This window comes from Natator depressus, chromosome 5 (genome assembly GCF_965152275.1).
Source record: "Natator depressus isolate rNatDep1 chromosome 5, rNatDep2.hap1, whole genome shotgun sequence".
NCBI classification, from domain to species: Eukaryota; Metazoa; Chordata; order Testudines; family Cheloniidae; genus Natator; species Natator depressus.
In genome coordinates this window covers 25,672,825-25,694,861 of record NC_134238.1, presented here as the reverse complement: position 1 = coordinate 25,694,861, position 22,037 = coordinate 25,672,825, and the positions used below count along the sequence as shown (strand labels likewise).

The 22,037-nt window shown below is 42.5% G+C and overlaps 1 protein-coding gene across 2 annotated transcripts in view; it reads right to left on the bottom strand.

The window, feature by feature from the left end:
* NIPBL (NIPBL cohesin loading factor) overlaps positions 1 to 22,037 on the bottom strand; it is a 296,004-nt gene that overhangs the window by 22,063 nt on the left and 251,904 nt on the right. For both annotated transcript variants that reach the window (XM_074952486.1, XM_074952487.1), the window contains exons 32-34: positions 12,474 to 12,527; positions 8,163 to 8,271; positions 2,138 to 2,274 (exon numbers count right to left, since the gene is read on the bottom strand). In XM_074952486.1, the coding sequence (XP_074808587.1) occupies positions 2,138 to 2,274; positions 8,163 to 8,271; positions 12,474 to 12,527 (300 nt within the window). The remainder of the gene's footprint in view (positions 1 to 2,137; positions 2,275 to 8,162; positions 8,272 to 12,473; positions 12,528 to 22,037) is intronic.

Sequence of the window (22,037 nt, the reverse complement as noted above, 5' to 3'; positions counted from 1 at the left end):
AAGAGAAGAAGTTTGGGGTTGTCTGTACCAAGATTCTCAAAAATGATACATCAGAACTGATGCTGCTCCATCTTGAAGCTTGGGAGTATTCCACACAGGCTCAGTAGGACTTTGGATTCTGACTTTTCCTTTGAAGTCCTAGAAGGAATCTTTGAACTCTTCTGGCTTCTCTGCCCTAGTGCAATGGTTCTCAACTAGGTGTACGTGTACCGCTGGGGGTACGCAGAGGTCTTCCAGAGGGTACATCAACTCATCTAGATATTTGCATAGCTTTACAACAGGCTATATAAAAAGCACTGGAGAAGTCAGTACAAACTAAAATTTCATATAGACAATGACTTGTTTTATACTGCTCTATATACTATATGCTGAAACGTAAGTACAATTTTTATATTCCAGCTGATTTATTTTATGATAAAATATATGATAAAAATGAAAAAATAAGCACATTTTCAGTAATAGTGTGCTATGACACTTTTGTATTTTTATGTCCGATTTTGTAAGCAAGTAATTTTTAAGTGAGGTGAAACTTGGTGGTACGCAAGACAAATCAGACTCCTGAAAGGGGTACAGTAGTCTGGAAAGGTTGAGAGCCTCTGCCCTAGAAAATGACCCATTGCTGATACCAGGTACTAGCAACAGGTGAAGATAATCTGGGGCTGAATGTGATTTAACTACAAATATAGATAAAGACAGTGTTTAGGACATTTCAGAAACCATGATTTAAAAAACCTGATCTGATGAAAGGTTATTAGCCAGTGGGCCTAAAAGTAGTACACATGCCATACGTGAGGAATCTAGAGAAGAAATTATCAAAGCAAGTATTAATTGCCAGTTCACTTCATATACACTAAAGTGTTTTATTAACCCTTTGACAATACAAGTTACAATTTCCCAGTGTGCATCCCATTAATCACAATGGGATACGCTATAATTACCAGCTAAATGATTTTAGGATTCACTTCAAGCTGCATAACTGAAGCTTGTGTACAGTCCACTGAGTAGATGTTGCAGCATTTAAATCCCCTCCACCCCACTCAGGACAGCTTGGTATACTAGTCAATGAGAAGAGACTACATCTAATCATACAACACCAAGAGTACTTTGTAAATACTGCTAGATGACAGGCTTGCTATCATGATGTCCTCCATCCACAGGCAGGTGAATGGGGAAGAGACCTGGAGATAATTAACTATTAAGATGACAACAGGAATTCTCAGATTAAAAGACCAGAAATGAAATTCTGAAATCAGTGACAGAACTACATTTTACTCCGGGGGGGGGGGGGGGGGAGGAATTCACACTAGTAGTTTACACAAAACCTTACACAAACAGCAACATTCACAATGGGTTCCTTACCAACTTGCTACCATAAGCAGCAGTGTAAATGTAAAGCAAAGAAAGGGAATGGAGTTTATGTATGAAAAACTGACAAAATTGGGATTTTTAGTTTTGAGGAAAAAATGATGACTGAGGTGAAATGCTGAAACTAGCTAACGGTTACTATAATATTAAGCTTGATTATGTATTTGTGGTAATTGGAAAAATCAAAATCATGATAAAAGGTTGAAATTAACAGGATACATACATAAAATTGAACGGCTATCGAATATAGAGCAAATAGTGAATAAGTGGGTTGAACTTTACAGAGGAATAGTTGCATTAAGTATTAATATATTTATGCAAAATTGGATGACTATCTGAAACTTCATACCATAATGGCACATTGGTCAGTTTTCTGCTGAGGAGTGTACAAAACCAGGAAGTAAATATTATTAAAATAAAGGTTAAATACATTTAAAATATAACACCCTCTACTTATTTTCTTTTTTAAACCTTAATAAGTATGTTTTTAATTTTTAACAAAACCTTTGCAGTTCACCCTTGGAGAAGAAAGTAAGAAACCTTGAAGGCAGACTTTTCTCTGCGTCCAATACTTTTGGAAAAAAAACACTCCTATTAGAGATGTATGGATTACAAAAGGTTCTCTCATATCTTCAGGACTGAAAACAGCCATGTAGTGGAAATATTGCTGCTGTTTTTTACACTCCCACCCTCAATTTCATCATGCATTTAAGATAACCCTTGAGTTCCATAATTATTGAGATGAAAGAAGACTTTAGTTTCCTATACTTACACTACATTTAGTGGTAAGGTATGGCTGCATGGTCATGGCATGTTTGACCATTAGCTGGGGCCTGATTTTGCTGAATAAGAACAAAGTGGTTATGCAAGCTACCAAGCGACCAGAATTCACACCCTTGTTGTCAGAGTCTGCAAAAATTAGAAAATACATTAAATATATTCAATTCAAGGACTGTTCTTTCAATAACAAAACTGGATAGTAAATAAACACAACATATAAAAATCACTTTCACTGATAATGTATCTTTGAAAAAATGGCATATAAATTCCTCATTAGATAAGAAAACTTGGATTAGCAGACAAAAATGTAAGCACATTATCAAGAAAATATGCAAAATAATAAGTAAAGCTCCTTTGAAGTTTTCATTAATTTTTAAACCACTTATTTTTCCAGACCACAGGCTCAGCCAATGATTCTGTAATGAATGTAAAACAGAATAATGCAAACAAAACTTGGACTCATAACAAAAACTTTCCTAATATGAAATAATTTGTTTTGTTTTTAGGTCACTGAGAAGTTTCCACAAAATGTAGCTTGGTTAATGAGACTAGCTAGTGAACATGAGTGTGCCTTTGAGCATTTTTGGGAAAGCTGATGATTAATTTTGGAGGTTTTTGCTACTGGATTTGAACTTTGTAGATTGTGAGATCCCTTGTAAACTTTCTGATTTCTGTACTTTGTAATCCCTTTGCACTATATAAGTAGCTGCTTTGCTTCTAACTATGTTGAAGCAGTTCAGTCTGTCAAGTCTTGGAGAATGTGGATTGATCAGAGGGGACAAAAGCAGGAACTACTCCCAGTTCAGCCATCTTACAGAATCATAGGACTGGAAAGGAGCTCAAGAGGTCATCGAGTCCAGTCCCCTGCACTCATGGTATAAGTATTATCTAGACCAGCCCTGACAGGTGTTTGTCTAACCTGCTCTTAAAAATGATGGAGATTCCATAACCTCGAATGATGGAAATTCCACAACCTCTCTAGGCAATTTATTCCAGTGCTTAACCACCCTGACAGTTAGGAAGCTTTTCCTAATGTCCAACCTAAACCTCCCTTGCTGCAATTTAAGCCCATTGCTTCTTGTCCTATCCTTAGAGGTTAAGAACAATTTTTTTCCTTCCTCCTTTTAACAACCTTTTATGTACTTGAAAACTGTTATGTCTCCACCCAGTCTTCTCTATTCCAGACTAAACAAACCCAATTTTTTCAATCTACCCTCATAGGTCACATTTTCTAGACCTTTAATGATTTTTGTTGCTCTTCTCTGGGCTTTCTCCAGTTTTTCCACATCTTTCCTGAAATGTGGCACCCAGAACTGGATACAATACTCCAGTTGAGGCCTAATCAGTACTGAGTAGAGCTGAAGAATTACTTCTCATGTCTTGCTTACAACACTCTTGCTAATACATCCCAGAATGATTTTGTTTTTGCAACAATGTTACACCGTTGACTCATATTTAGTTTGTGGTCCACTATGATCCCCAGATCCCTTTCTGCAGTACTCCTTCCGAGGCAGTCATTTCCCATTTTGTATGTGTGCAACTGATTGTTCCTACCTAAGTGGAGTACTTAGCATTTGTCCTTGTTAAATTTCATCCTATTTACTTCAGACCATTTCTTCAGTTTGTCCAGATCACTTTGAATTAGAATCCTATCTTCCAAAGCACTTGCAACCCCTCCCAGCTTGGTATCGTCCGCAAACTTTATAAGTGTTCTCTCTATGCCATTATCTAAATCACCGATGAAGACATTGAACAGAACTGGACCCAGAACTGATCCCTGCGGGACCCCACTTGTTATGCCCTTCCACAAGGTACCCACCTTATAGTAGCTCCATCTAGCTTGCATTTCCCTAGTTTGTTTATGAGAAGGTCATGCGAGACAGTATCAAAAGCTTTATTAAAGTCAAGCTATACCATGTCTACCACTTCCCCCCATACACAAGGCTTGTTACTCTATCAAAGAAAGCTATCAGGTTGGTTTGACATGATTTGTTCTTGACAAATTCATGCTGACTGTTACTTATCACCTTATCATCTTCTAGATGTTTGCATACTGATTGCTTAATTATTTGTTCCATTATCTTTCCGGGTACAGAAGTTAAGCTGACTGGTCTATAATTCCCCGGGTTGTCCTTATTTCCCTTTTTTAGATTGGCATTATATTTGCCCTTTTCCAGTCTTTTGGAATCTCTCCCATTTTCCATGACTTTTCAAAGATAATTGCTAATGGCTCAGATATCTCCTCTGTCAGCTCTTGAGTATTCTAGGATGCATTTCATCAGGCCCTGGTGACTTGAAGACATCTAACTTGTCTAAGTAATTTTTAACTTGTTCTTTCCCTATTTTAGCCTCTGATCCTACCTCATTTTCACTGGCATTTACTATGTTAGACGTCCGATCGCTATCAACCTTCTTGGTGAAAACCGAAACAAAGAAGTCACTAAGCACCTCTGCCATTTCCACATGTTCGCCCCCCCCCCCCCCCCTTTGACTAACAGGACTACCCTGTCCTTGGTCTTCCTCTTGCTTTTAATGTATTTGTAGAATGTTTTCTTGTTACCCTTTAGGTCTCTAGCTAGTTTGATATCGTTTTGTGCCTCGGCCTTTCAAATTTTTTCCCTACATACTTGTGTTATTTATTTATATTCATCTTTTGTAATTTGATCTAGTTTCCACTTTTTGTAAGACTCATTTTTGATATTTAGATCATTGAAGATCTCCTGGTTAAGCCAGGGTGGTCTCTTGCCGTACTTCCTATCTTTCCTACGCAGTGGGATAGTATGCTCTTTGCCCTTAATAATATCTCTCTGAAACACTACCAATTGTCTTAAATTGTTTTTCCCCTTAGACTTGCTTCTCCTGGGATCTTACCTACCAACTCCCTGAGTTTGCTAAAGTCTGCCTTCTTTAAATCCATTTTCTTTATTTTGCTGTTCTCCCTCCTACCATTCCTTTGAATCATGAACTCTTACCATTTCATGATCACTTTCACCCAAGCTGCCTTCCACTTTCAAATTCTCAACCAGTTCCTCCCTATTTGTCAAAATCAAAGCTAGAACAGCCTCTCCCCTAGTAGCTTTCCTAATAAAGATATTGAAATAAATAAGAATGGTCTCCAATAAATTCCAAGAACTTGTTGGATGACCTGTGCCCTCCAGTGTTATTTTCCCAACAGATGTTTGAGTAGTTGAAGTCCCCCATCACCACCAAGTCCTGTGCGTTGGATGATTTTGTTAATTGTTTAAAAAAAGCCTCATCCTCCTCTTCTTCGTGGTTAGGTGGTCTGCAGTAGACCCCACCATGATATCTCTTGTTTTTTACCCAATTTATCGTTACCCAGAGCCTTTCAACAAGTCTGTCTCCTGTTTCCATCTCAACCTCAGTCCAAGTGTATACATTTTTAATATATAAGGCAACACCTCCTCCCTTTTCCCCCCCTGCCTATCCTTCCTGAGCAAGCTGTACCATTCTATACCAATATTCCAGTCATGCGTATTTTCCCACCAACTCTCTGTGATGCCAACTATGTCATAGTTGTGTTTATTTACTAGCATTTCGAGCTCTTCCTGCTTATTCCCCATACTTCTCGAATTAGTATACAGTCATCTAAGATACTGATTTGATTTCTCCCCTGAGTTCTGTCTTGTGGAGCTGTACATAAAAACTTTCATTCAAGGCTCTCAATGCACTTTGCAGACACTATGTCCTACAGTCTACTTGTGAGGTTTATCTTTCCGCACCAAGACAGCAACATCAACATTTTTTCTATAGGAAAAGAAGGGGGAAGGCGGGTGGGTGGCAGGACAACTGGAAATTTTTTTTTGATTCATATGACATGCGTTCTAATCTAAACTTTGACACATACTATGTCACCTTGAGCAAACAGTTTAATCTCTCTGCCCCTATATTTTCGCATCTGTTAAGTATAGATAATAAAACATACCTAATTAATAGGTTGTTACACAAAATTACTGTTTGTAATGTACAATGCGATTATTGGATCAAAGACACTGTTATAAAAGGAAAGTATTATTAAATTTGTATAAATACAAAGCATCTGCCTCTCATCCCTTCATAATCATAATAATTCCTTCATACAACATTTAGAATTATGCAAACCTTTCAGCCCTTTTCTATCTGGCTTCTTACAGCTGTGGAAATCTTACCCCATATGCCTGATTCTGGTTTCTATTAAGGCTCTTTCATATTGCTTTGGCAGTGTAAGTGGCCCTTAAAGTAACCAAAGTAGTGTAAACTTCCAGAATAGTATACAGGGGTCTCAATGCAATGAGAATCTGGCCCTATATATCCTTTGTGATTATGCTATGCATACTTTGCTGTGTAAACCACAGTGGATATAGTTTTCAATGTCTGCAAGCTGAAAGGGGCTATAGGCAAACCAAAGCATTCACTGAATTAACATATCAACCAGCTGTGGGTTTAAAGATGTACCTTTCTTATGTGGACAGGGTTGTGGGACACAGAGGCAGAGTTAAAGTTGCTGTATTTCCATATTTTCAATGTTTGTGAGGAAATGCTTTTAAGAACTATAAAGTTCTACTACTGATTTCCCCCATCCCTTTAAGCTATTGATATGTATTTACAACCTGACATCCAATTTAACCAAGTTTCCTGTCTAGGAATAATAGTACTATTACTAATCACAGATATAGCACTTTATATAGTCAAAAACCTTCAGTAATATTATTTAACTCTCAGAGAGATTAAGTAACATTAAAATCCCCACTTCAGATAAAGGGAAATGGAAGCACAGGGAGAGTATGTCCAAGCTCACACAGCAGGTCAAAGCTGGGAACAGAACCCAAGAGGAACTGACTCAACCCAATAGACCAGGCTATTACTTAATGAGATAAAACAAACTAAATGAACTACGTGCAGCAACACCTACAGCTAGCCTGTAAATAACCCAAACGTTCCCTATTACTCTAACAATGCAAAGCTTCCTACTATTTCAAGTTGTATCAAAAGCTGGCAGTTGGACTTGAATATACATGTTAGGTAATTTTGTCACAAACTATACCCTTCATGAAAAAATATAAGAAACGAAATTTATAAAAATTTAAAAGACTTTTAAAGATAAAGCCTAGTATTTAAAGTGTATATCTACAATATATATCAAATAGAAATGCATTCAAAACTTACTTAACCTCTCTTTCACACAAAATGTGAAACTCAAAGTTACCATTTATCCCAAATGGGAGTTATCTACTCAAAGATTTAGGAGCTCTAAATGGATACAAGAGCAAAGACATGTCTTAAAATTTTTGACTTATCAGGTATTCTGCTTGGTAAAAAGATGCTAAAAAAGGATGTATTACCACAACCATGTGTGGATGAAAAAATAACCTGTGGTAATTTATACTGTCCTGCACATCACAGATTCAGGATTTAAGACCAGAAGGTACCTTTAGATCATCTAGTCTAACCTCTGGTATATCACAGGTAATTAAATTTCTCCCAATTATTCCTATAATGAGCCTAATAAATAGTGTTTCACTAAAATATATCTTCCAGAAAGGCATCCAGTCTTGATTTGAAGACATCAGGAGTTGGACAAGCCATCTTTTCCCTTGATAGTTTGTTCAATCAGCTAATCCTCCTTGCTATTAAAAAATTCTGCTTTATTTCTAATTTGAATGTATCCATGCCTGCCATGTTCTTGTTATGCCTTATAACAACATTCTATATTTCACCAAGTGTGATAGAACCAGAATATAATAGCACCAGAACAACTTTAATGAAGGAACAAAAAATGTTTTCAAGCAGCATCCTTTTCAAGTGACAAGAGGAAGATTTATAATAATGGCAGTTAAAAGTCAATTTAATCATAACAAAGGAAGCTTTAATTTAGATGTCTTGAGACAGTCCTTGTCTTATCCACTACTGTCCTTTTTTAAACAGAACTATAGATTTTTTTACAAACATTAGTGTATGATTTAATATATTTAATAACAAAAAATACATTAACGTTATTGGATTTTAAGTAATTATATTACCTGCTAGAGATTCCTCATATTTAAGAATGTGCTCAACCAGATTATCAACAAGCTGAGTACAGGCTTTCTTCACAGGTTTATACGAGGCATCTTCTTCTGACTTCAAAAGCTATTGCAGACAGAAAGACAGGAGATGATTAAGATTTAATATAAACTGCAATACACTGAATCGTCCCAATAATTTGCACTTAAATGTATGTCACATTTGTAACAATCATAGATGAAGAAGGATTTCATGATACATATAAAGTTATCCAAGTTCTTCCTAAGAAGCCCTGAAAAGCACTTTGTGGAGGCAAAAAATTAAACTATTTAACAAAATAAATATTACATTTGAATGGGGGATATCTAGGAACAAAGCACTACAATTAAAAGAATTAAGGGATAGGGCAGTAAGTATAGCTCATTCTCAAAGTTTAACAAGTAGAATTGTCTTATCACTGAGGTAGATACTATGTTCAAAATAAGAAAAGGAGTACTTGTGGCACCTTAGAGACTAACCAATTTATCTGAGCATGAGCTTTCGTGAGCTACAGCTCACTTCATCGGATGCATACTGTGGAAACTGCAGAAGACATTATATACACAGAGACCATGAAACAATACCTCCTCCCACCCACTCTCCTGCTGGTAATAGCTTATCTAAAGTGATCATCAAGTTGGGCCATTTCCAGCACAAATCCAGGTTTTCTCACCCTCCGCCCCCCCCAACACAAACTCACTCTCCTGCTGGTAATAGCCCATCCAAAGTGACCACTCTCTTCACAATGTGTATGATAATCAAGGTGGGCCATTTCCTGCACAAATCCAGGTTCTCTCACCCCCTCACCCCCCTCCAAAAACCACACACACAAACTCACTCTCCTACTGGTAATAGCCTATCCAAAGTGACCGGAGGGTGAGAAAACCTGGATTTGTGCTGGAAATGGCCCAACTTGATGATCACTTTAGATAAGCTATTACCAGCAGGAGAGTGGGGTGGGAGGAGGTATTGTTTCATGGTCTCTGTGTATATAATGTCTTCTGCAGTTTCCACAGCATGCATCCGATGAAGTGAGCTGTAGCTCACGAAAGCTCATGCTCAAATAAATTGGTTAGTCTCTAAGGTGCCACAAGTACTCCTTTTCTTTTTGCGAATACAGACTAACACGGCTGTTACTCTGAAACCTATGTTCAAAATGTTAACAGAGTCATGTTCCATTGTCTTTGTCTTTTCTCACTCCCTATTACTCACTATTCACGTCCTGATGCCTGAACTGGCTCTCTGTTGTCCACGTGCCTTATCTGTGACTTGTAAGAGGTGCTGTCCTGGTGCAATATTATCATCTGTTTTGATTTGTTTCTCCTTGCCCCTCTTAGTAGCATAAGAACATAACAAAGGTCAGACCAAAGGTCCATCTAGACCAGTATCCTGTCTTCCGACAGTGGCCAATGCCAGGTGCCCCAGAGGAAATGAACAGAACAGGTGATCATCAAGTGATCCATCCCCTGTCACCCATTCCCAGCTTCCAGCAAATAGAGGCTAGGGACACCATCACTGCCCATCCTGGCTAATAGCCACTGATAGACCTATCCTCCATGAATTTATCTAGTTCTTTTTTGAGCCCTGTTATAGTCTTGGCCTTCACAATATCCTCTGGCAAAGAGTTCCACAGATTGACTATGCGTTGTGTGAAGAAATACTTCCTTTTGTTTGTTTTAAACCTGCTGCCTATTAATTTCATTTGGTGACCCCTACTTCTTGTGTTATGAGAAGGAATAAACAACACTTCCTTAAATTTTAACAACGAGACACTGTCTCATGGCCCCCTTTTCCCATTAGTGATTACACCAACCACCTCCACTTGCATTCATAATCACATAACTGCTGAAGTTGCTACAGAGATGTTTTCTATATGGAAAAAGTAATATTATTGAAGTATCAAGACCAAGATTTGAAAAAAATGGGCAGTCTAAATTTGGGCTCCAAGTTTATATTTCAACACCTAAACAACTGGCCTGATTTTGAAAAATGTCAAATATTCAGCTCCCATTAGTGTCACTGAAGCTGAGAGATGTGCAGAACTTTTGAAAATCAGGTCAATTGTTCAGGCACCAAAATATGGATTTGGACCTTAATTTTAGGCACCCATTTTTGAAAGTCTTGGTTTTAATGCATAGGAAGGTATCTTTTAATGCAGATGAAAATACAGAGAAAAATGCAAAATAATGTGGCCAGCCAGCTTTCTGGGGATTTCAGATGGTCCATGTATACTGCAGTAAGACCCCAAGTAATAACAGAAGAAATGCAGTCACTAGCTATCACTCTCAACAAATACAAGAACCAACCAGAGAACTGGGAAAGAAATAAAGGGAGTAGTTACAGGCTGGGATTTTCAAAGGGCCATAAGAAGTTAGGCACCCAAATTCCACTGAAATTAAATGGGGGCTGGGCAACTAACCTGCTTAGGCTATTTTGAAAAATCCCAGCCACTGTCTTGAAAATGGGCAAAAAAAGATGACCTCAAGAACTAATAACTAGTCAGATTAATGTCAATATTGAGTAAATATAATAAATAAAGCCAGCATCTGGACAGGACAATGAAAAACGCTCTTGCTCCAGCAGTACCAATCGAAACAGACTGAACGGTTCTTCCTCCATACCCAGTTCAAAACATCTGCTCGAGGGTGCCATAGAGGGGGAAAGAGGTGAAGCCTCCCTCATGACATGGGTGGGTTCTATAGGTGGGTATGGGGCCAGGTTCCCTAACAGGGCCAGCAGGACAGATCCTGTGGGTGCTGCAGAGGGCCCCATGGTGTGGGAAATCATTGGCTCCTCTGCTGTTGTGGAGGAGGGTAATGCCATGATGCCAGTGGTCTTTTGGGGTACTCAGAGTAGCGTTAGGGAATTGGCAGCCCTCGTGCTCCATCCGAATCCTCTGAGGAAGCCGGTTCCAATGGCAGTACCACTGGAGCCGGTGGAAGCATGTAAACCATAGGAAGATGCGTTGAAATGTCTTGACCGTGGTATGTCCTGAGTGGGAGATCTGGCATCCCTAGATGTGGATGGTAGTGAAAGGCCACTAGAGTAAACAGTTCATGTGGCTCTGGTGCTTTCTCCAATCTCCCTGGTGTTAATGATACTCATTCCATAGCCAGAACCAGTGCCCGAGTGGAGGACTTTCCTGAAACTGATAAATCTCTGGTCTTAAGGGAGGCCGACATTGACGGTGTGTGCGGCTTGGTATGCCATACTGGTGGATCTGCCAGTTTGTGAGGTTTTTTTGTCATGCTTGTGCGTGTTGGAGAACACTGCCTCCCCGTGGCTGGCATTCGTAGAAGGTGCATCGTCATTCTTTGGTTTGGAGGAAGACTTACTGCCATGCTTATGTGCACGCTTCCGTACTTCCTGACTAGGCCCCAGCAAGGGGTCCCTAGTGGCGGTACCACCGGAGCTGGACTCAAACTTCATAGCTGGAGGCGCACTCCTGGCTGTCTCAAGCCGATGTTGGGAGGGTGGGGTTCCCCCTGTCTGGGTCTGCCTGAAGCCTCATGGCGACTTCCACGAGCTACTTCTTAATGTGGAAAGCCCGGCTTTCTTGGGTAAGGCTTGGGAAAGACTGGCAAATATTACATTAATGGACAGGATATTACTGGGCAGGAAGCACAGATTTTAAATCCTGGTGTCTTTGGCACAGTCCAGTGCCCATGTGTGGGTACTTGGGTGAGGGGTAATAGTAAACAGATTCCACCTAAGTCTCAGTTCTACCAAAAATATTACTAAAAGTTAAAACTACGTTAAAACAGTAAAAACAGCAAACGCTACAAGAAAAACTAACTGTATACTATTCTAAAGATTTTAATGTGCATCATACACGAGAGGACACTAGTAGCTCTGACTTGAACCATGCAGAGGTGAGAAGGAACCAGAGATATGGTTGATCCACTCGGCCCTTTATCACCTTGGACGAAACCATGAGGTGAGGTGAGACAAGGACGCATGTGCGGACTCCAAAGGAAAGTACTACTTTTAAATTCTCCAGCTTTGGACACATGGCATGGACGTGTAAACCCTCAGTGGAATACAATAGGGACCATTACTCAAAGAAGAACTAGTTTTAGGTACAAAAGCAGTGGCAAAGGAAGAATGCAACTGTTAAAGTCAAAAGGTTGTAACAAAAAAGTCAAGAGAATGTTAGATTTTACAATTAGGATAACAGTGTAAAGGACTATTCTAGAAGTTCGTGGAGTTACATTTTAGCCCTAGTTCCATGAAACATGCTAAGAGTCTTTTGACATTTGTAAAATGAGTCTTTCAAAACTATTACTTACATTTTGAAGAAGTTGTTCAAACCAATCATATCCTGTATCTCTACAAGCTGCAACCTAAGAAAGAATATTTGGAATAGATTTATAAAAAAGAAATCTGAAGGAAAATGTAATTGAAGTGTTTCAACACAGGTTTAAATTTAAACTATGATAAGTATTTTTCCTTTACGAAAATTATTTTAAATTGTAAGATAGCAGCAACAGGAACTATGTCGTCTGTATTTGATTTTTTTTTTTCCACATTTTAGATGCTACCACAACCTACATTAAGTAAGTCTAAAGTTTTTACTTCAATTGTAGGGTCACTGTGAGATCAAATTTGACCTAAATTTTAATTTTAGTGAAAACTTAGTTTTTGCAAAGCTTAACAGCTAATAAAATATATGACATATTTCAACTGCCCGAAAATGCATTTTTTAAACAGGCCCTATAGGATTTGCCATCATTCCAGGACTGTGTTAACTCATGAGAACCTGAAGGTAAAATTGACTAGACTAAAGAAAATGTAACTGATTAGTCTCTTTTTATTGTCTAAGATCAAAGTAATGCATAAACTACTGTTTAGAATAAATACTGAAAAGTAGATTAATCAGTTTTATGGTGTTAATAGTGAGATAAACAAATACATTTATTTTAATTGATCATGATTTTAAAACAGTATCCTTTAAAACAATAAATTTTACATAAGGACATCGGACTAGATGTAATGTCCTGCATCACTGAGTCAATCCTGTGCTATTGCATGCAGCCCTATCAATACAATCCCATTCATAAACTGATCAAGCTCCATCTTAAAACTAGCTAGGTTGTTTGCCACCACTACTCCTTTTAGAAAACTGTTTCAGAACCTTACTCCTTTCATGGTTAGACATATTTTAATTTGCAGACTAAATTTATTTATAGCCAATTTACATCCATTTGTTCTTATGAAAATATTGTCCTTTAGCTTAAATAGCTCTTCTCCCTCCGTGATGTTTATCCTCCTGATGTACTGATAGGGAGCAATCTTATCCATTTTCTGCTTTCGTTTTGCTAGACTAAATGACCCAAAAACTCTTTTAGTCTCCTCTCATAAGAATGTCTCTCCTTTCCCAGGCTCCTCCTACTGGCACTTCTCTGCACCTATTCTAGTTTTTATTAGTCATTCTTGAATATGGGTGACCAGAACTGTACACAGTATTCCAGGTGAGATCTTACCATTGCCTTGTACAATGACATTAACACCTTCTTATCTTACTCCTGAGGGCATTCTGTGTCAAAAAATTAAAAATTCTGTGCCAAAAATTTAAAAATTCTGCAAAATTGTGCACGTTTTATTTGTCAATAAATAAATGTAGAGGCTCCCGCATGGCAGTGGGGAGCATAGGCCACTGGCTGCACAAAGGTGGGAGATCATCCTGCATCACACCACCCCCACCCCTGGGACACAGACTCAGTGGTGAAGGGGCACCCGACCCTGACATAGCACAAGGCCTGGGCCTGCCCCAGAAACACCCTGGGGTCCTACCCCTCTGTGCCAGGTGTGGGGCAGGCAGGCTCAACCATGCAGGATCCAAATGTGAAGGGGCTTGGTGCGGGGTGAGAAGGTTCTGTGTAGGACAATCTGGGTGCAGGAAGCTCAGTATGGGGGCTAGGTGTTGGGAGATCTGGATGCACAGAGGCTTGTTGGGGGGATTCCAGGTGCAGGGGCAATGGGACTCTGCAAGGACTTCCAGGTGAAGGTGGTTGGGGCTCAGTGGAGGGATCTGGGAGTGGGAGTCTCAGCGGGGGAGTCTGGGTGCTGAGAGAGTGAGGCTTGGTGGGGTGGGGGTCTGGGTGCAGCAGGTTGTGAGTCAGTGATGTGGGTTTCTGGATGTGGGGGCTCACGGTGGTGTGGGGGAGTGGGGGTTTGAGTGCAGGGAGCTCAGTGGGGGGTAGTCTGGGGTGCAGGGGTGGGGTTCCGGATGTAGGGGGTCTGGGCTCAGGGGTTGAGATTTGGGTATTGAGTGCAAGGGGAGTTCTGGGTGTATGGGGTGAGGCTTGGCAGGAATGTCTGGGTATGGAAGGTCCAGATGCACAGGGGTTGGGAGGATGGGGGAGCAGCTCTTCAAACAGTGACCCCTGTCCCCTGAAGCTGAGGAGAGATGGGGGCAGGAAGTAGGGGAGGATGCTGAGCTTCCTGCAGCTGAGGGAGGTTTCTGGTGATGAGTCTGATACAGCCCCAGCCAGGGGAAGAGGAAGTCCCATCAGGGTAGGAGCCACTGGCTGGGATATTCCCAGTTCAACAGTGATTTACCTCTCCGCTGGCTGCTCTGGGTGCCTGAAATGATGTACCTGCACTGCTAGGGAGTGGTGTGTAACTGCTCTTGCAGCTTCCCTTTGCCTCCCTGTCAGGAAGTCATTTTTCTGTGGGAAAGCAAAGAAATCTGCGGGGGACATGAATTCTGTGCATGCGCAGTGGAGCAGAATTCCCCCAGGAGTATTATCTCTAATTGCTAATACCTCATCTGATAAAATCCTAGGATTGCACTTGATTTTTTTCATGAATGCATCACATTAGTGACTCAGTCATCCTATGACTGACTAATACACCTAGGTCTTTCTCCTCCTCTATTATTTCCAATTGATGAGCCCCAGGTTTTAGCAGAAAAAACAGTTACCTACCATTTGTAACTGTTGTTCTTTGAGATGTGTCGCTCATGTCCATTCCATTCTAGGTGTGTGCATGCCCATGTGACCTGCACAGTTGTCAGAAATTTTTGCCTTAGCAGTATCCATAGTGTCAGCTGTGGCACCCTCTGGAGTGCCACACTCATGCCTTGGTCTATTAGGCACCGCCAGCCCTACGCCCTCTAAATTCCTTCTTCCTGGCAACTCCAACACAGGGGTAGGAGGGCAGGTAATGGAATGGACATGAGCAACACATCTCGAAGAACAACAGTTATGAAAGGCAGGTAACAGTTTTTTCTTCTTCAAGTGCTTGCTCATGTCAATTTCATTCTAGGTGACTCACAAGCAATATCCCGGGAGGTGGGCTTGGAGTTCAGAGTCATGTGACTTGCAATACTGCTCTACCAAAGCCTGTGTCATCTCAGGCTTCCTGGGTAAGCACGTAGTAACGTGTGAATGTGTGAATGGATGACCAGATGGCGGTCCTGCAGATATCTGGAATTGGCACATGGGCCAGGAAGGCCACCACTGAGGCTTGCGCCCTAGTTGAGTGGGTGGTTACAATTGCCGGTGGAGGCACTTTCGCCTGATCACAGCAAAACCGGATGAAGGCAATGATCCATGATGAAATTCTCTGGGTGGACACTGGATGACCTATCATCCTATCTGCTACCGCGACGAATCGTTGCATCGACTTACAGAATGGTTTGGTCCTTACAACGTAGAAGGCTAGTGCTCTCCTGAGGTCCAGGGAGTGCAACCTAAGCTCCTCCTCATACTTATGAGGCTTTCGGAAGAAGACTGGCAAAAATATGCCCTGGTTCATGTGAAATTGTGAAACCACATTGGGCAGGAAAACTGGGTGTGGCTGCAGCTGGACCCTGTCCTTGAAAAACACCTTATAGGGAGGCTCTGAGGTAAATGCTCTAATCTCAGAGACCCTTTGTGCAGATGTTATCACCAACAGGAATGACACCCCCCAGGAGACCAGAAGAAGGGAACAGGAAGCCAACTGCTCAAAGGGAGCTATCATGAGCACTAGATTCAGGTCCCACAGAGGGACAGGGTCTTGGACATGGGGATAGAGTTGCTCCAGACCTTTCAAGTACTGGACCATCATGTCATGAGTGAAGACTGACCTGCCCTGGAATAGGGGTGAAAGGCTCATATGGCGGCCAAGTGGATCTTAATCGATGAAAGGGAAAAGCCCTGGTGCTTGAGATGCACAAGGTAGTCCATTATCGACTGCAGCGAGGCCTGTTCAAGCCTAACCCCTTGGGTCAAGGCTCAGCACCTCAGCCAGGTAAGCTGCTCTGGTGGAGGGCTTTTTACTCCCCAGTAGGACCTGCTGGAAATGGGCCAAGCACTCCTGCTCTTCGGCATTCAACCATTCAGCAACCAAGCTGTCAGGCCCAGCACTGCTAGACTCGGGTGTAGGAGACTGCCATGGTTCTGGGATAGGAGATCCGGCCAAAGAGGCAGCTGCAGTGGGGCCGTCACCATCAGGTCCAGCAGCATGCCGAACCAGTGTTGGCAAGGCCAAACCAGGGCTATCAGGATCACTTTCACCCTGTCCTGCTTGATCTTCATGAGGATTTGTGGATCAATGTGGATCATTAGAGCCCCCGACCATGGGAGTAAGAAGGCACTGACAAGGATCCCCCGTTGATCCCCTGAAATGAGCAGAGCATGTGGCATTTCCTGTTCTGATGAGTCGCAAACAAGTCCACTTGGAGAGATCACACTTTCAGAAGATCACGCTGACCATCTTGGGGTGGAGCGACCATTCGTGGCGAGACTAGACGGTTCTGCTGAGGCAATCTGCTAATATGTTCCTGGTCCTGGGGAGGTGCGCTGTCACAAGATGAATGGCATGCTGCACACAGAAGTCCCAGAGCCGGAGAACTTCCTGGCAAAGGGCTGACAACCTGACTCCACCCTGCTGGTTGATATAGAACTTTGTGGTGGTGTTGTCCATCAGGACTTGAACCACTTGCCCTTCAAGTGGGACCAAAAAGCCTGACAGATGAAGTGAACCGCTCTGAGCTCCCTGACATTTATGTGGAGGGAGTGGTCGACCCGCAACCAGCGGCCTTGTGTGAGCTCCCCAGGAAAACCAGGGTCAGCGATGGGGACGCGAAGGGAACTCCCTCCAACACCGATCTGGGGTCCAACCACCATGCCAATGATGACAGGATGTGGTCCAGCACCTTGACTACCAGGTCTAGGTCGTGCCTGTTGGGGATGTAGACCAATGCCAGCCACGCCTGCAGCGACTGGAGATGGAGCCAGATATGCCAGACGACGTAAGTACAGGCTGCCATGTGGCCTAACAACCTTCGGCAAGTGCGGGCAGTAGTGAGTGGGTCGTCCCTTATATGGGAGATCACATCTGACATAGCTTAGAAACAAGCCTCTGGAAGGAAGACTGGCCAGCATGGAGTCGAGGACTGCCCCTATAAACTCTGTTCGTTGCACTGGTATGAGGGTCAATTTCTTTTTGTTTACTAACAGGCCCACAGGTGGCACACACCAGATCAAGACTGCTCTGCACCTGATCCCGCGACCTGCTCTTGATGAGCCAATCATCGAGATAAGGACAGACCTGGACTCCCCGACCTCTCAGGTAAGAGCTACCAGGGCCATGCATTTTGTAAATACCCAACGGGGCCGAGGAGAGGCCAAAGGGTAGCACCATGAATTGGAAGTGACGCTGGCCCACCATAAAACGGAGGAACCATCTGTGTCCTCGGAAGATGGAAATAAGAAAATAAGTGTCTTTCAAGTCGCGAGCGGCATACCAGTCTCCTGGATCCAGGGAGGGGATAATGGAGGTCAAAGAAACCATGCGGAACATCAACTTCTCGAGATATTTGTTTAGTCACCACAGGTCCAGAATGGGTCTTAGGCCCCCTCTGCCTTGAGGATTAGGAAATAGCAGGAGCAGAATCCTTTCCCCCCTCATTTCCCAAGGGAACTCCTCCACTGCTCCCAGCTGCAGGAGGTTGTCAACCTCCTGAATGAGGAGTTGTTCATGAGAAGGATCCCTAAAGAGGAACGGGAAGAGGAGTATGAGGGGGTTGGGGTGGATGAGAATTCCAGGGTGTAGGCCAGAGATAAAATTTCTAGCACCCAGCAGTCTGAGGTAACCAGCAACTAGGTCGAATGGTAGGGATGAAGATGGTTGAGGAAAGGATGAGGTGGATCCGGGGATGTGACTGGGACATCGCTCTCAAGCGCACCTGCAAAAAGCCCGCTTCTGGCCCCTGTGTTTTTTTGCCGGGCCAGGTTCTGCAGGTGAATGGGAGGAGGAAGGGTGGTGACAACATTACCCAAGGTGTCTGATTGCTCCGCCATCTCTTCCACCTGTCGGCCTAAGTTCGTGGCCACTCTTAGGAGCAGGACTTGGTACTCCTTAAAATCATCCAGTGGGTTAGCACAAAAGGGCCCTGCCAGAGCCTCATCTGGAGAGGATGAGAATGATTGGACCACCGGGGGAGGGCTCAGGGCATCATCCCCCCTGGGGGAAAAGGGCTTTCGGAGTGGGCACCTGCCCTTCCACCCCAGCGTCCGATTGCACTTCGCACACCAAGCCCGGTGCCGTCTGATGCTTGTCTGAAGCAGCAACCAACGATTGGTGAGAAGGGGGCATCAGCATAACTGGCATGCCCCAGGCATTCCAATAAAGCCATTGCACTGGCTACTGGCCCTACTGCCAGGACAACATCATGGAGGTGGACACAGCCTCAGGAGCCCAGTCGCAATGGTGTTGTCTCGGCAAGAGGTTGAACTCCCTCTCAGTGCTGGAGGAATCCTCCTCTGATGACCACGGCAGGGCTGTCGACAACTGAGTCTGGTGGCTAACTGTTGCCGTGGGTAAACGGTTCCTTGAATAGGTGGAGTACGGGGAGTGGCACCGTGTTGGGGAACGTTCCCGTGGTCTAGGTGTTGGTGACTGACGTCGTGGAGAGGGTCAGCAAGCGGATGACCATGACCGGCGCCTCCCTCTGGGCAAGTCTCGACAAGAGGGCTGAGACCGGGTGCGCAGTGCCAGTGAATTGGTGACCTGGGCTGATGCGGAGACCAGGGGTGTGATGACTAAGAGTTCTGCCTTGGCTCCAGAGACTGGTGGTGTTCACTCACCTTCTGGGGGGGCTTTCACAGCTGACTTGCCCTCTGGGTCCATTGCAGCAGGTGGTGCTGGCTGCTCTGGGAGCGTCCTTTGTTCTCTGGGCACCGGGAGGGGCTGGGAAGGTGCTGACTCAGCAATGACTCTGGGTCCCCAACCGCTTCCTGGAGTTGGTGGTGGATCCATTGGGAGATGTATCCCCATGTGTCTCTGGAGTGGGTGAGAGGGCGGTCCGAACAGGGTCCTTTACCCGATGCCCGTTGGTCCTTGCTCGGTGCCGGGTCCCGCTTTTTTGACTTCTTCTTGGGCACCGGCAAAGGGGAATGGTGTCAGGTAGAGCCCAGTGTCAGGGGTGCACAACACACTGAGGCGAAGTACTGGGAATCGAGTCCAGCTGGGATGGCTCAGAGGCCGAGCTGAGAGCAGCCTCCATAAGAAGGGCTCTCAAATGGATGTCACACTCTTTTTGTATCCTGGGACGAACGTTCTTAAAGATACAACACCTTTCTTTTACATGAGATTCCCCAAAGCACTTCAGACAGCTGCCATGGGGGTCACTAACAGGTATAGGCCTATTACAGTCAGCGCAGGGCTTAAAACCTGGAGACTGGGGCATGCCCTGCTTGGGGGAAAATCCCTGCTGGGACCCTAACTTACTAACTATACTGCTGAACAACTACTTACTAACTACAGTAAACAAAACTATTTACACCTCTAATACATGAAGTGAAGAAGGAAACCGATGATCACTTATGAGGCAAGGGAGAGAGGCACTCCAACCAACCAGCATGGGCGGTAAGAAGGAACTGAGAGGGTGTAGGGCCATGGCAGCTGATATATTGATGCATGAGCGTGACACTCCAGAGGGCGCTGCAGCCAACCCTACGGATACTGCTAAGGCAAATCTCCGATAATCAGGCATGTGGGTGTGCGCACACCTAGAATGGAATCGACAAGAGCAAGCACTCGAAGAAGAAATTCCTGCTATTAGTACCTAAGTGCATGACCTTGTACTTCGTATTATTATATGCCATCCCATTTTTATTACTCTAGTTCATCCAGTTCTTCCTGAATAATATTACATTCCTTGTCCAGAATGGCAATGCCTCCCAACTCTGTGTCATCAGCAAGTCTCATTAGCACACTCCCACTTTTTTTTTTCCAAGATCACTGATAAAAACATTAAATAAGATTGGTCTCAAAATAGATCCTTGAGGAACTCGGTGAATTACCTCTCTCCAGCCTGACTGTTCTCCCTTCAGCACAACCCATTATCATCTCTCTGTTAGCCAGTTCCTTACCCACCTTACAATTCATGCACTGATCCCCATCTTTTCCATTTCTAATAATTTCACATCTGGTACAGTATCAAATACTTTACTGAAGTCCAAACAGATTAAATCTAATGCATTTCCCTTGTCTAAAAAAAAAATCAGTTATTTCATCCAAGAAAGGTTATAAGGTTAGTCTAGCAAGATTTTCCTTTGATAAACCCATATTGCATTTTATCCCATTAACCTGCATGTCTTTAATTGTTCTTTCCTTCAAAATTTGTTCTGAAGCCTTGCACAATATTAAGGTCAGACTAACGAGTCTGCAGTTACCTGGATCACTAGTTCCTCTTACTTAAACAGGTACTATGTTTCCTATTCTCCTGTCTGATGGATTTTTAAAAAAATCTTTGCTTCTGGACTTGCAATTTCATGTCCCAGTTCTTTCAGTATTCCGGGATGGAGATTATCTGGTCCTCCCAATTTAAACACATTAAGCTCTTTAAGTTTTGCTTCCACCCTGGATGTGGTCATTTCCATTTTTATATGCTCGTTCCCATTAGCCATCTTGTCTTCGTCCCTGTGTTTTATATGATCATTCTTACTGAAGACTGAAACAAAGTATTCATTTAGTTTTTGGGCCGTACCTAGACTATCTTTAATCTTTACCCCATCCATGCTGAATAATGGACACACTTCTTTTCTTGTTCTCTTTTTATTCATATGGCTAAGGAACCATTTACTATTTGTTTTAATTTCCTTTGCAAGGTCTAACTCAGTTTGACTTTTGGCAATTCTCACTTTATCCCTATACTTTCTGATTTCTAAGACATACGTTTCTTTGCTAATCAATGTTTTCTTCCATTCCTTGTAGGTTCTTTGCTTACACCTATATCTTTTTTGAGGTGATTATTCATCCAGTTAGGTCTGCTAAGTTTTTTCCCTTTACTTGGGATGCAAATTCCAGATTTTTTTTGCACATTTGACTCAAAGAAATTCCAAGTCTACTCCACATTTATGTCCCTAAACTCTTCAATCCAGTTTGTCTTCACTAACTAGCTCCATTAATTTCTCAAAAACCCACCCTTTTGATATAAGAAATCTTAGTTACTGACCTGTTTTTAATTATCTTTCCATTTAATTTAAACTGCACTGACTTGTGATCACTCAATACAAGTTTATTTTCTACAACCAGCTTGTCTATAATGTTCTCAGTACTTACCAAAACCAAGTCTAAAATAGCATCACTTCTTATTGATTCAATGATTATTTTGGTTATGCATATAAACTTTTCTTTTGACACATGTAAAGATTCTAAGAATCTGGGTTCAATTTGTTGCTGATATAAAGTGGGTACAATCAAATTGGCATTCAAAAGAGCTGTATTCGCTTATGCCAAATGTATTTTGGCCCTGCATTTCTTATTGACCTACTGAAATTAACCTTTCATATGGATTTTATGTATCACATATGGGATACTTTCTTCAAATGAAGTAAAATTTCTTTAGTGGCCTCCAG